Here is a 14,769-nt window from a genome sequence, read left to right as displayed (position 1 = left end):
ATGAATTGATTCTTCTGGCCAAATAGAATAGGACCATGCAGGAGGAGGCCTTTTGGCCTTATAGACCTGTGCCAGCTCTTTGAAAGAGCTACCAAACTAGTTACACTCCTGTTTTCACACATTGCTCCGCTATTTATTTTTCTTTTTGAACCTTAATTCATTTCCATTTGGAAAGTTAGCACTGACTCTGTTTCCACTACTCTTTTACACAGTGCATCGCAGTTTATGATAACTCACTGCATTAAAAAAACGTCCATTGCCACCAGCCCATCCAGATAGTTCTTTCCAAAAATGTTAAATTTGTGTACTCTGCTTACAACCCTCTTGCCAGTTTCTTCCTATTTATGTTATTAAAACACCTGATAATTTTGAGCATCTCTTCCTCTGCTCCACAGAGAATATGCCCAGCTTCTCTAGCCTCTCTTGTAAACTGAAATCCCTCACCCCAGTACCTTTTTAGCAAATAGTGCAGAACAGACTTACAAGACTTTAACATCCTTCCTAAAAGGTGTTGTGCAGAATTGAACATGATACTCCAGCTGAGGCCTAATTCATGCTTCATAAAGCATAACATCTTTGCTTTAGAGTTGTACTCCCCTGTCTATAAAGCTAACTTCTCAAATGTTGTTTTAAATAGTGTTAATGTGCTGCAAAAGTTAATGGTTCTGAAAGAGTTAATGTTGGAGACTGTATTAAGCTCCAATCAATCTGATGATGTCAGATAGGTCTAAATGGGGATAAGGCAAAACATCGTGGAGTGCAGACCTGTATCTAAAGGTCTCCTGACAGCCTAGGAACAGTGTGTACCAAACTAGTATAACTTGAACCCGATTATGTTAAAAGTTTATAACATATAATACTTGGGAATTTGGAATTTAAAGTAAGCATATGAAATAGGTTTTAGCCTTCAGTTCTGCCAAGGTGACTTGTTTCTTTGAACAAGATCAGTAAGTCATTTTTAATGAGTTCAAACCTAATTTCTAAGAAAGCATGTAAGCTAAATGACTAGTTAAATTACCTGGGGAGTTAAATTGTGAAATGTTCACAACGTTGAACTTTTTGTGACATACAGAAAGACAGACTGGGACCATAATCAGGATTCACTTGCAAAGAGCAATTTCATGCCACAGAAGGGCAGTTTAGTTTGTAGTAATCAAAGCTTTCAGAGAGCTGGAAAGAGGCCCAAAAACTATTCAGCAGTTTAAGTAGGGTTTTTCTTAAAATTCAGTTAGGAATAATCAGTGAAGTAGCTAATATTTGTGTTTCTCTGGATGAGACACTAACAGAGAGAAGCACATCTGCTAAATGTATAGAAAGTTGCCAAAAGAAAATGGTTGCAATCTCATCCATTAAGTAAGAAATTAAACAATTAAGATTTGAGCGATATTTCACTGAGGTTGATTGTCTCTCAAGGATATTGCTAGGAAAAGGGTTTTTTCTTTCTTTTTCCTGTTTATGTTAAGATAATTCTAAATTGCATTACAAAGGGGTAACCAAATTTAAAAAAAAAGTTTCCTTGTGAGATCTGACTTTTCCAGTACTACTGTCAGCTTGGATCATAAAACTATAATGCAATAAACTACATCATATAATAATCTACTCCCTGACGTCCAGCTTGGATCACAGCCAGCACCATCCAAACCCACAACCACTACCGTCTAAACGGACAAGGGCAAGAGATACATGGGAGCATCCAAGTACCCTTCCAAACCTCTCACCATCCTGACTTAGAAATATATCACCATTTCTTTAGTCTTGCTAAGTGAAATTCACGGAAGTCCCTCCCTAATGGCATCATTGGTCTACCTACAACACATAGACTACAGTGGTTCAAGAAGGCAGCTCACTGCCACCTTTGCATTGGCAACTAAATAGGAAAGGGCAATAAATACTGGCTCAGCCAGCACTGCCCACATATTCCATGCCTGAATAAAAAAATGCTTAAAACAAGAGGACCTCCTTGTTAAGCCTCACATGTGGTTGTTTCTCAGTCACTTTGGACCAGGTAAACCCTTACATCTTGACAGAAATGGTGGCAAAATCCTGCTATCCACAAATAACACCTTCAAAGATTTATGCACATCCAGCTCTCTATTTATACTCCTCCTTTGAATTTGCACTTTTAAAGTTATATTGTCTCTCCTGATTTTTTCTTTCCAAATGCATTCTAAATCATTTATTCTCCTATTTTCAAATTCATTTTGTACAGGTCAACTGGTCATAAACCAATATGTTTTTCTTTTTTATCGCTGTGCAAAGAAGCTACTGTGTATAATTCTTAGGTCTGCCAGTGGGAACTTACAGCATAGTAAAGTTCAAACTGGCAATTATATGAAATATAGGGGCAACTTATGGTTAGATTCAACATTAAATTACAACGTATATAGGAAATTGAAACAAATCAACATACAACAGAAGATGCTGGAGTGCAAAGGTTTACCAAGCATGAGATAAATATAGATCAATACTTGTTCTTGCATCACTGTAATTCAGATTACATTGTTAACCTTGTTTTTTTCTCAAATGCTCTCTCCTTGCAGTACTGTGATGTAATTTCAGATTTGTATTTGTAACTTATAAGATCATTGACAAAGTGGGCTTGAATATTTTTCAGTAACAAGCAATCCTTGTTTCATGAATCCTCAGACTTCCCCACTCACCTGCTTTTTCCTCCAGATCTCGGTAGGGTTTCAAGACATTTTCCAACTGCCTGCTAAGCTCAGCCTTCAGGTATTGTTCACCAACGAGGGCTGAGATCTCCTCGCAGAGCCTCTGGGCCTCCTGCACTGATTTCTCCTCCCGCTTCAACTCCGACCGGATTTCACTGGCTGCTTCCAGTTGGGATTTCACAGCTTCGGGCTGGGAGCCAATGGCCAGCTGATCAACCAGCATAGTATTCAAGATGTTCAGCCTGGCTGAGAGGTCCCGAACTAAACTCTGGTACCTGCTGCTTTTGTCGATGGCCTGATCGATGAGGTTGGACCGTTCAACCAGCTGTCCCGTCAAGTTGTCCCACTTTTGTGTGACGGTAGCCAGCTGATTGCTCACAACTCCACTGGCCACAGCAGGGTCATCCGATCGACTCAAAATGCCATCGGCTGCCGTTTTCAGCTGTTCATGTTGTGGCTTTCGTGTCTCAAACTCCTTGAGCAATATCTGGGAATGACAGAGAAAAATCAATACAGTGAAGTAGGTAAACCAACCTTAAGGAAGTAATCTAAGAGTTCTAAATGATACAAAACTGCATCAGCGAAGGTCAAATACTTTTCTTGTTATAGTATTACCTGAGCCCAGACTTAACCCAGGATATGTTTGTTATTTGTAACTTATGTGGTGCTCTGCATTCATATTGTGCACCGGCATGATTCAGGCACTTCCAAAATTCAAAAATGGTTCACAAAAAATCTTGTCAGGTGAAATACATTCCGCATCCACTCATCAGAATGAAGTAGAAACATAAAGGTTGCCATTTATTTTTATGTTGATGTTTTGTACAGAAACAGGCATTCAGTTGAACTACAGAGCTTTGAAATTCTCTGCTTTCAATGCACTGCTTCTCCATCACTTTCTCATCCCCTGAAGATATCCTTGTAACTAACCTTTTTGACCAAGCTTTTAGCCATTTGTCTTGAAACTGCATATGGTTTGCTGTTAAATTATGTTCAATAACAATCCAGGTGACAGATTACATCTTTGTTCTTTTTGGGATTTATAAACAAATTTGGAACTTGGACTGTAATATCATTGAAATGCCAGGGAAGTTTTGCAACTTGGAAAATTCGAACAGTGAGCATTTTCTTTTTTCAACTGTGCAGGATAATGTTTCTTTCAAAGCAAAGAAGGGGATACTTTGACACGTCTGTGTGTTCAGGAAATTCTGCCCGACAACAGCTCTCTGATTTGTTGAGTTGCATTTGTTACTGAGCTCTAAGTGCAACCGGAGACCTCCAGTCTTCAGCCAAAGGCATCTCCCTCCCTCTCCATCCATGTTAGGAAAAACTAAGAATGCTTAAAGAATGGAATTCTAACAAGAAATTACGTCCATTGGATCAACTATTGAAGTGAGGAACAACCATCACTTTACAGACATCATGTCATCATTGCTGAAATCTAAAGAAACTGAAATTTATCCCACGCCTGAAGTCTGGGCTTTTGATCTTTGGAATTTTATTACTTGCATATTTTCTTTTCATTCTATAATATGTATCAAACCTTCTGTCTTTTATCTGTCTTAATTTTGACTGAGTTTATGGATATTTTGGGGCTTTTAAAGAGTTAGCTTTAAGTAATATAGCAGTAACTTAGGAAACTTTCTTTTCTCTGCTGCTTGTTAAAATTAAGTGCCCTCACAATAAATATTTATTTTCTTTTCATGACGAAACCTGGTGTGAATTGCTTTTGTCCTGAGTAGCAGTTAGTCAGATGAACTGTTCATCTTGGTGGTCCAATGGGACTTTATACATTTTGTAACAGCTTATGAATCAGTGGGGCACAATTATTGGTACACTCTTTCCAATTAAGCTGTGACAGTATTCTGATTGCACTTCATAAGCATCCTCCCATGCCTGTTCATCTTGCCCTGTCTCTGCAATTCCTATCTCCCAGATGTACTTGCTTAACTTAAACCTATCTAACAACTACTCCCATGGGTTCATCAATAATATTCCTTCCATCATGAGGTCAGAAGTGGGATGTTTGCTCGTGATATATGACATTTGCCGACACTTTTGTAAATAAAAAGCTAACTTCCTGTGCTTCTAATCACACAGCTGATACTTGGATCAGGTTTAAAAATAATCTTTCAAATGACTATTAGCTCAAAATGTGGTTGTTTTGTCCATCATGCCCGTGCTAGCTTTTTTGAAAAACTATCTAATTACTTCCACTGCTCTGCTTTTTCCCTGGAGCTTGGGAGATTTTTCCTCATCTCCTCCTTGTCCAATTCTCTTTTGAATGTGTAAATCTGCTTCTTGGCAGTTCATTCTAGATCCCGGCATTCCACCACAAAAAAGCAAAATCTCAACATGGTTGGTTTCAGTCAAAATGCTCACTCAAAATTGTTTCGCCCTTACCTGGACTTGTTGTTTCTGATTGTTCAACATATGTGGATCAATGGAGAGTGGTCCAAGTACATTCATCATTAGTTCCTTTTCAACAAGCCACTGGCTGAGCTGCACCTCTGCCGTCTCAAACTGACTAAGGAAACTAGATGACTCCTCCAACTTCTGCTGCCGGTTTGCTGCTGACTGGCTGACCTGTTGCCATTTTGAATCTAAAAGACAACAATATTGAAAATGCATCCTTTTTTTAGAAGGAAGTCTTTCCTTACCAACCAAATTTTTACAACTCAAAAGTGAAAGCTTTTCTGCAATGATGAGACCAGTTTATGTTTAATCGGTCAGTGGTTTGGTTGGATGTAACTATTCTTTGAAATAGCCCACTTCCGTGTCACACATGGATTGCATGAGCAAACAGCAAGTGGGAAAGCACAGGCAAAGAGTAACAGAATGAGACCTGGAGAGAGTATGCAAGAAAGTGAACATAAAATGAGCAACATGTAACATATAGAGTCGTAGAGTCATACAACACGGAGACAAACCCTTCGCTTCAACCAGTCCATGCCGACCATAATCCCAAACTAAAATAGTCCCACCTGCCTGCCCATATCTCTCCAAACCTTTCCTTTTCATGTACTTATCCGAATGTCTTTTAAACGTTGTAACTGGACCTGCACCCACCACTTCTTCTGGAAGTTCATTTCACACACAAACCACTGTCTGTGTAAAAAAAATTGTCCCTCGTATCTTTTCTTAAATCTTTCTCGTTTCACCTTAAAAATATACACCCTAGTCTTGAAATACCCCATCCTTGGGTAAGACACCTGCCATTCACCTTATCTCCACACCTTATGATTCTATAAACCCCTATAAAGGTCACCCTTCAACCCCCTACATTCCAGTGAAAAAAGGTCCCAGCCTATCCAGCATCTCCTCAAACCCTCTGGCAATGTCCTGGTAACTCTATTCTAAACCCTCTCCAGCTAAATAATATTTTTCCAATAACAGGATGACCAAAACTGGACACAGTACTCCAGAAGAGGTCCCACTAATGTCCTGTACAACCTCAACATAACAGCCCAACTCCGATACTCAAAGGTCTGAGCAATGAAGGTAAGCATGCTAAACACCTTCTTAACCACCCTATCTATAGGTGATGCAAACTTCAAAGAACTATGTACCTGAACCTGTAGGTCTCTCTATTCTACAACACTACTCAAGGCCCTACCTTTAATTGTATTAGGCTTGCCCTTGTTGTTATACCAAAATGCAATATCTTGCATTTATACAAATTAAGATCTATCTGCCACTCTTCAGCCAATTGACCCAATGCAGAAAGAAAGAAGGATAGACTATGTACACAGTCAGATACAGCATGCAGAGTGAGAACAGCGCAGGACAGAATGGGCACAGTGAGATAGAGTAGACTGGGTGAAATACAGTAGACTGGGTGAACAGAGACTGAATTACATCATACAGAGTGAGCAAAGAGCACACACAATGATTGTTGAGATAGGTACAGTATATGCAGCGAAAAGGAAGATAAAGCAAGAACATGTGCTGAGACGAAGCATATGCAGAGAACTCAAGGAGAAAGAAAGAACAAAGAATAAGAGCTGAGGCAGGGTGTATATGCCTACAGAGGGAAGACACACTCTGGGGGGAGGTGAGGAGGAGATGGCATGTGCAGGCAGAGAGAAAAAGAGAGTTCAAAAATATGACAGCAGAGAACAAGTGAATACATAGCATGGAATAAGATGATATTGAAGGGAAAGTTCATATAGTTTGGAAAGGAACAGCATCCACCTGGAGAAAGGTGGAATAATTGGGGGAAGACAGTGGGGACAGTGGTAATGTCACTGGAATATTAATCCAAGCTAATGTTCTGTGGACATGCATTCAAATCCCACCATGGCAGATGTCAAACATTGAATCCAATAAAAATCTGTAATAAGAAGCTCATCATAATCACTGCTAATTACCATAAAAACCCATCTGGATTCACTAATGTCCTTTACAGAAGGAAATCTGTCATTCATGCCCACATATGACTTCAGACCCACGTCAATGTGGTGAACTCTTAACTGCTATCTGAGCAGTTAGGGATGGGAAATAAATGCAGGCCTACCAGCAACGCCCACACCTAATGAACAAATTTTTTAAAATCTAGGATCCAACATGATACAGAGTGAAAAGGAGCCTAATAATGATGTGGTGGCAAGAGAATGTGCAAACAATTACACCCATTGTGTGTTTCCTTATTTTCCTCATGCTATTCACTTGAGATATGGGCGTCATAGGTAAGGTCAGCATTTAATCTGTTCTGAGGTGTAATTAAGAAGATGGTGCTGAGGACTTTGAGCTGCTGACCATGTGGTGAAGATCCATCCACAGTGCTATTCTTTAATGTCTTCAATAAACCCAATATTGCATAACAGGCATAGTCAGCAACTCACAGGATGCTCCCAATAATTTTTCTCAACCATCTCTGAACGTAATTGTTGGGAACTGGACTCAGCAATGATATTGCCAATCAATTTGATAGGAGATGCCACCGACTTGCTGAGAAAAAGAAATGAGCTTTTCACCAAGTGCAAATGCGTCCCACATTAGATTACTCTTTATAACAATTGGAAACAGGAAAATTGAGGCAGAAAACATCATCTGGTACATGTAAAAAGCTGGTCTGTACTCACACTGAGGACAAACAGCTGTGACCTGAAAAAAAGAGGACAGCAGAGAGTGCCAGGGGACTGATACTCAACACCATTATAGCTCTGATCCCAACAAGCATCCAATCTCCCAATCTAACTAATTTATCAGAGATTGTTTTGAGCAAGTCTCAACCAGATTGCATGGGGAATCCAATAGATGTGTTGTATTTGGACTTCCAAAAGGCATTCAACAAGGTACCTCACAAAAAGTTACTTCATAACAGCTCACAGTGCTAGATATAGTATATTGGCATGGATAGAGAACTGACTAATGGGCAGGAAACAATGAGTGGGGATAAGGTGTTCTTTTTCAGGTTGAGAACCTCCCACCAGTGGGGTTCCACAGGGGTCTGTGCTGGGCCCGCACTCCTTACAATATATATTAATGACTTAGAGGAAGGAAGTGAATGTACTGTAGCCAAATTTGCAGATGACACAAAAATAGGTAGAAAAGCAAGTCATGAAGTGAATGCATACAGTTTACAGAGAGCTATTGGTATGTTATGTGGGCAAAAAGTTGGAATTGAACTATAATGTGGGGAAATGTGAATTTATTCCTTCTAGAAGGGAGAATAAAAGAACACAGTGTTACTCAAATGAAGAAAAATTACAAAAAGCTGCAATACAAAAGGGACTTGGACTTGTGGATGATGCACAGAAAGCTAGCACACAGGTGCAGTATGTAATCAGGAAAGCTAATGGAATGTTGGCCGTTATTTCAAGGGGTTTGGAGTACAACAGTAGGAAAGTCTTACTGGTGCTGTACAACGTGTTGGTGAGACCACATCTGGAATAATGTGAGCAGTTTTGATCCTCTTATTTGAGGAAAGATTTCAGTTCATTAGAGTCAGTTCAAAGAAGGTTCACTAGGATGATCCCCAGTATGGATGGATTGTCTTTTGGGCAAAGGCTAAAGAAGTTGGGTCTCTACATACTGGCATTCAGAAGAATGAGAGGTGATCTCATTGAAACACATAGGATTCTTAAGGGGTTCGACAGGCTAAAAGCTGTGAGGATGTTTCCCCTCATGGGAGAGTTTAGGACCAGAGGACATTATCCCAGAATAAAGGAATGCTGGTTTAAGAATGAGATGAGGAGGAATTTCTTCTGTTTAAGGGTAGTAAATCTGTGGAATTCTTTCCCACAGACTGTTGTCAAGGCTGGATTGTTAAGTACATTCAAGGCTGAGATAGACAGATTTTTAATCAGTAACAGAACCATGGGTTGTCAGTTCAAAAGGCAGAAAAGTGGAGTTGAGATTATCAGATCATACATAATCTGATTGAATAGCACAGTAGAATCAATGGGCTAAATGACCTACTCCTGCTCCTATGCCTTATGGTCTAACAAAGAAAATTGCTTGAATAATATGAATACTTTCCCTTAAATTGTTGAAAAAAATATTGACATAATGCACACTCAGAATTCTCTCCAACCGGAACATTAGTACAAAATAATCAACAATGGTCACTGTCTCCTTACAATGCTGAGTCATGTCTTGGCATATTTCCTTATTTCTGGTACTGACAATGGATGCACAGATCAGAATTAGGTTCCATGTTCCAGCATTGGTCACCAAGTTAATTCATTAACAAGTAACATGTATTGTGTCAAGCTCACTTTCAGCTTAGTACACAACAGGCTTTCACCAGAAAATGGAATCCTGCTCCAAAGAAACGATTTATAGTTTTAAATCACTCCCTTCTATAAGGATCTAAGTCACTGAAACAACTGGTATGAGTTCGAGTTTACGCTGCATGTAATGAATGTTTACTACAATTTCAATTCTTGATTTTGCATTAAAAAAAAATGAGAAATACAAACACCAGAAAACTTCTGTGTTTCAATGTAGCAGCATTGAAAGGTGCACTAAAGGACTTAATCCATATAATGGGGCCTCCTCTCCATTACCATTTTAAAACAAGTTGATTCAATCGATAATTTCATCTCACCATGCATTGGGGGAACACGGCTAACTTGCCTGATGCCATCAGTAGACAGAATTAACACTTATAGGAACCATTTGGAAGCTTCTTTTTAACTGAAGGTTTTCCCTTCTTATGTTCATTTCTATGTGGGTCTTGGGATTCTGACTATTTTAATATCCCTTTAAGAGAACATAGAGTCATAGAGTTGTACAGCATTAAAACAGACCCTTTGATCCAACTCGTCCTTGCTGACCAGATATCCTAAATTAATCTAGTTCCATTTGCCAGCATTAGGCCCATATCCTGCTAAACCCTTCATATTCATATACCCATCCTGATGTCTTTTAAATATTGCAATTGTACCAACCTCCACCACTTCCTCTGGCTGCTCATTCAACATCACCGACTGCATGAAAATGTTGCCCCTTAGGTCTCATTATAAGTTTCCCCTCTCACCTTAAACCTACGCCCTCCAGTTTTGGACTCCCCTACCCTGGGAAAATGAGCTTGGCTATTCACTGTATCCATGCCCCTCATCATCTTACAAACTTCTATAAGGTCACCCCTCAACCTCTGACACTCCATGGAAAGTCGCCCCAGCCTTTTCAGCTTCTCTCACTAGCTCAAACCCTCCAACCCTGGCAACGTTGTTGTAAATCTTTACTGCACCCTTTCAAGTTTGACAACATCTTTCCTATGGAAGGGAGACCAGAATTGAATGCAGTGTTCCAAAAGTGGCCTAACCAATGTCCTATACAACCACAACATGACCTCCCAACTCCTATACTCAATGCACTATGCAAATGATCAGGGAAGCAGGATACAAAACAACATGCCACCAGGAGGTAGTTAATGGTGCTGGTGCAGCTAAGAGTAACATTGAGAAGCTGAATGCTAAGTGCACCTGTTTGCTGCAATAGACATGTTTGTTTGTGTGTATGTATGTGTATATATAATAGATAGTGTACATCAAAAATATATCAGTTAGAGTCTTCAAATGAGTTACTGTTTACTAGTGCTGGATGTGAGTTTGCCAAGTTTGTGTGAAGGAACCAGAAAATGCAACACTGACTACTCGGTCTATCCAGATGATGGTCATGAAATTGAATGTCTTAAAACTGAATTCTTAATCATCTTTTGTCAAGCTTATGTATCGCTGCCAATGCAATTCTGATAAATAAACAAGCTTCAAGCTAATAATTGTGAACAAAAGTAACATGACAGCTTTTGTCAGGAGGAGGAAGAGATTGAAATCCAATCTAGTCTTGATTAAATAAAGGAATTTTTTTTAAACTGACTAGCAGTCAATTTACAGAGCAACTTGAGATTCGTTTTGAAGTTTTGTCAGAACATAAGAAACAAAAGTAAATATTAGTTAATATTTTTCAAAATTGAAATAAATTAAAATAACTAAACGTATGGAGTGCCATCTTATAACAAATGAAAATGTCCCATTACTACTAAGTAGTAGTTTTGATAGCTTTAAAGAAAAAAAGAGACATGACTACAGGTCAGTGTTCACCACATGCTTAACTTTCATCACTTGATTTGAGATCTTTTATGGTACATTTGCAGTTCTAGATATATATGTTAATTTTCTTTGTATCAGCTTTATCTTTTCTGCTAAGACTGCAAAGAAGAGATTTGTTGGCAATATATGGGGAAATTAGGGCAAGGGGAAAAAGTGAGAAGTGGAGAGAGATGCGGAGGGGGAATCCTGATGGTGAAAATGAGAAGGGCATCTGGGGGATGGAATGGTGTGAAGCTGGAGGATAAAATGAGAGCAAGATAGAAAAAAAGAGGTAAAATGGGAGAGAGAGACAAGAGAAAAAAAGTTAGATAGAGAGATAGGTTGAAGGGGAGTGACACAGGTGAAGAAGTCATGGAAGAAACAATGGGAGAGAGTTCATTAGTTCCAACATTGAGTTTACAGCAGCCAATTCTAGGTTACAGATTGCACTAAACAATGTAGCAAAGTAATGAGAAGTAAGTGGAAATCCACTTGGGGAAAAGCTTTCACAATAATTGTTGAACACAAACAAAAAATGTTTTAAGGGAGTAGCTTAAAACAAATACAGACACAAATGGCAAGTATGTCAGGCATTCAAAACCAACCATTCATTCACTGTTCAACAGAGAAAAATGCCCTTTTCATAAGAGCATTTCTGCTGCATTAAACTTTCTTACAATTCCCATTTATGTTTTGTCCATTTCTTTGCGCCAAAGCCGTTATTCTTTTTGCAACAGTTACATTTTGTTAAGCATTGGTGTTTCACTGAGAAAGTCTAGATATACAACTCGTCATTTTGACTGAAGAAACAAGGAAACTATTTAGCATGAAATCTTAAAAGATTACAAGAGGAATGATGAATAGGTCACAGAAAGCAGCCCCATGATAGCTATATTTAAATTAAGAGCACAGGTCTACTTGTACATTAAACAGAAGGGTCAGCACTTTCCCAAAGGGTTTGTTACATGGTTCAGTAACAACATTTCAGTAACAAAAAATTGTGCCCCCAAGCCAGATAAGGTCTGCAAGATCATGTAGTGAGTTGACTGATACTGTGGTAACTAACTAGTAAGCAGATGAACCTTACTTTTTACTTATATTCATATGTTAATTCTTAAAGTAATGCAATTATAATTCATCAACTGTGAAGCACTTTGGAACGTCACAAGGTTGTAAAAGGCACTATATAAATTCAAGTCTTTTATGATATATCCAGGTTAGGGGCAGCATCTGTGAACAGAAACAGAGTTCCTGTTTCAGCAGGTACAACTGTGGTTCTCTCTCCACAGATGCTGCCAGTCTCAAATACCATAAATCATAGCAAGTCAATCTAGGGTACAAGACCCCATTTTTTTTCTAAAACCGGATTTTGCACTAACTCAGCACATGCTTGGACTTGCGTTTTCAGCCATGCAGACTGCCCCTGAAATAGCAGTCAGCCTCAATATTTCACCAAAGGAATGTACATTTTTCTTCCCAGTACCTTGTAGCTGGGCACAAGTGTTCAAGCAGATGATACAAGTTGTGTTGTGCAAATGTGCAGGAGTTTAAGATGTACCCACTTAATGGTGACCCCTCTACACTGCTGGCTCACTTTGATACTTCGACCATAAGTTATTTGAGGAATTTTCTAAAGGTTTTGAAGGTTGACTTCTAGGCTAACTTTTATTGCATTTCTACAGTTTTCAGTTTTTATTTTAGATTTGAAGCATTTGCTTTTTCTGCTCTATTTTTGCCATGCACCACAAAAGTAAGTTTCCAGCAAAAAGTTCATTACTTCAATTTGAGCAGTTAATTTCTTGAGAAAGGAACAATTTTCAGTTCTGTGCATCCAAAATCTGCAACAAAGCTAAAACCTAGCCTCGAACGAAGGAAGTGTCCATCCACACTAACAAGCTCAACAAACCATTTTCTAGCATCCACAGAATACACATGCTAAGTGTTCTGAATCTTAAAATTAGAACTAGACCACTTAGGAGTGAAATCAGGAGGGAATTTTTGACACTATTAGAAATCTGAAACTCCTTCTGCTGAAGCTTTGGAAACTGGGAGGTCAATTTAACTTCCAAGACTGGGGTCAACCAACTTTTGTTGGAGTTTAAAACGTGTGGATCAAAGTTGGGTAAATGAACACTAAGTGCAGATGACTCATGTTTGAACTCAAAGGTGAAACAGGCTCAAAGGGCAGAACCTATTCCTGTTCTTATGTTACTATATCCCAGATGGTTTCAAAGGTAAAAGCACATGGTATTTTAATCCACCATACCATACCATACCATCCCACCTCAAGCAAAATAATTCCAATGGCTTTAACTAAAAGAGAATGCATGACATTTTAGCTATTTAACTCATTGAATAGCTAACATTAAAGTAACAACTTCTATATGGTTGTCTAATAAACAAAGTGACATATTACTTATACAATCCAACATCTGCCTCCATTTCCCAGCTTCTGGAGCGTCGGTGTTCTCCTCCAGCAACAGCATCAACCTTTCTTTCACCTGTTCAACCTTGCCAGTGTTTTGGTTCAATTCGGCTTCAAATATCTGCAGAAAAAGGGAATTGCTAAGAAATAAACAAGATCAGGATGGCTTTGTTTCCAATTTGCCATTTAAACACAACTGAAAAGCATGTGAATCAGAAAACTACTTCATTTGATTAAGACCAAACAGATAACAAGGAGCAAGTAAATTGTTTATCAAATATATAACCACTCATTATTTAATGCAATGACATACACTTCATTTACTTAAGCATAGTAGTCTAAAATTCCTCACAAAACACTAAAAACATGAGGCACAAAATAAGTCAATAACAAACAGCTGAATTTCTTTTTCGCATGTGCCAAACTAATTTGGCACATTTTTGGCACGTGAGACCTTTAAATTTCTACTAATTTTAAACACTCTTCTTGTTATCTGAAATGTATTAAAACAAGTACTTAAAATATTTTGATCACAGGAGTATGACTCAGTGAATATGGAACCAATCCATTTTGAAAGGAGGCAGTGTTAAACAGTTAAGAACAAAATGAAAACGTTTGTGTCAGTCTGGAGAATCTCGCTGATCACTTGTCATTACCAACATCCAAACCAAAACAACACCCACAGTTAGCTTCCTTGGGCATCTTGACAAATGCTGCAATTTTTATATTACAGGGCACCAGAATAGGGCTGGGTTGTTAAATATAGTCAAGGCTGAGATAGATAACATTTCTAATCAGTCAGGGAATCAGGGGTTATAGTGAAAAGCAAGAAAGTACCAGAATAGGTGACTTTCTCCAAACCTGAGGTAAAAAATGGAGACCTACACATTTCAATAAAATTTTTCCTTCTTGCACTTCTGGAAACAAAAAGGCTTTTGCATAAGCCAGGCATTTCCAGTGACTGATTTAAACTTCAGTCTTCATTGCGATCAGCAATATTAGTTGATCATGACCCCACCCCTGAGCACCAAACCATCATCTCGCAAACCATCCACAACCTCATCACCTCAGGTGACCTCCCACCCACGGCCTCCAACCTCATCGTTCCCCAACCTCGCACTGCCCGCTTCTATCT

At 38.8% G+C, this 14,769-nt stretch overlaps 1 protein-coding gene across 5 annotated transcripts in view; it reads right to left on the bottom strand.

The window, feature by feature from the left end:
• Positions 1–14,769, bottom strand: part of dst (dystonin) — a 536,191-nt gene that overhangs the window by 150,200 nt on the left and 371,222 nt on the right. For all 5 annotated transcript variants that reach the window (XM_048596444.1, XM_048596445.1, XM_048596443.1 and 2 more), the window contains 3 exons: positions 13,626–13,755; positions 5,073–5,272; positions 2,661–3,156 (listed from right to left, as the gene is read on the bottom strand). In XM_048596444.1, coding sequence (XP_048452401.1) covers positions 2,661–3,156; positions 5,073–5,272; positions 13,626–13,755 — 826 coding nt within the window. The remainder of the gene's footprint in view (positions 1–2,660; positions 3,157–5,072; positions 5,273–13,625; positions 13,756–14,769) is intronic.

Source organism: Rhincodon typus, chromosome 5 (assembly GCF_021869965.1).
Source record: "Rhincodon typus isolate 14 chromosome 5, sRhiTyp1.1, whole genome shotgun sequence".
NCBI lineage: Eukaryota > Metazoa > Chordata > Chondrichthyes > Orectolobiformes > Rhincodontidae > Rhincodon > Rhincodon typus.
The sequence above is the reverse complement of the archived record's forward strand: the minus strand, read 5'-3'. Positions and strand labels throughout refer to the sequence as shown.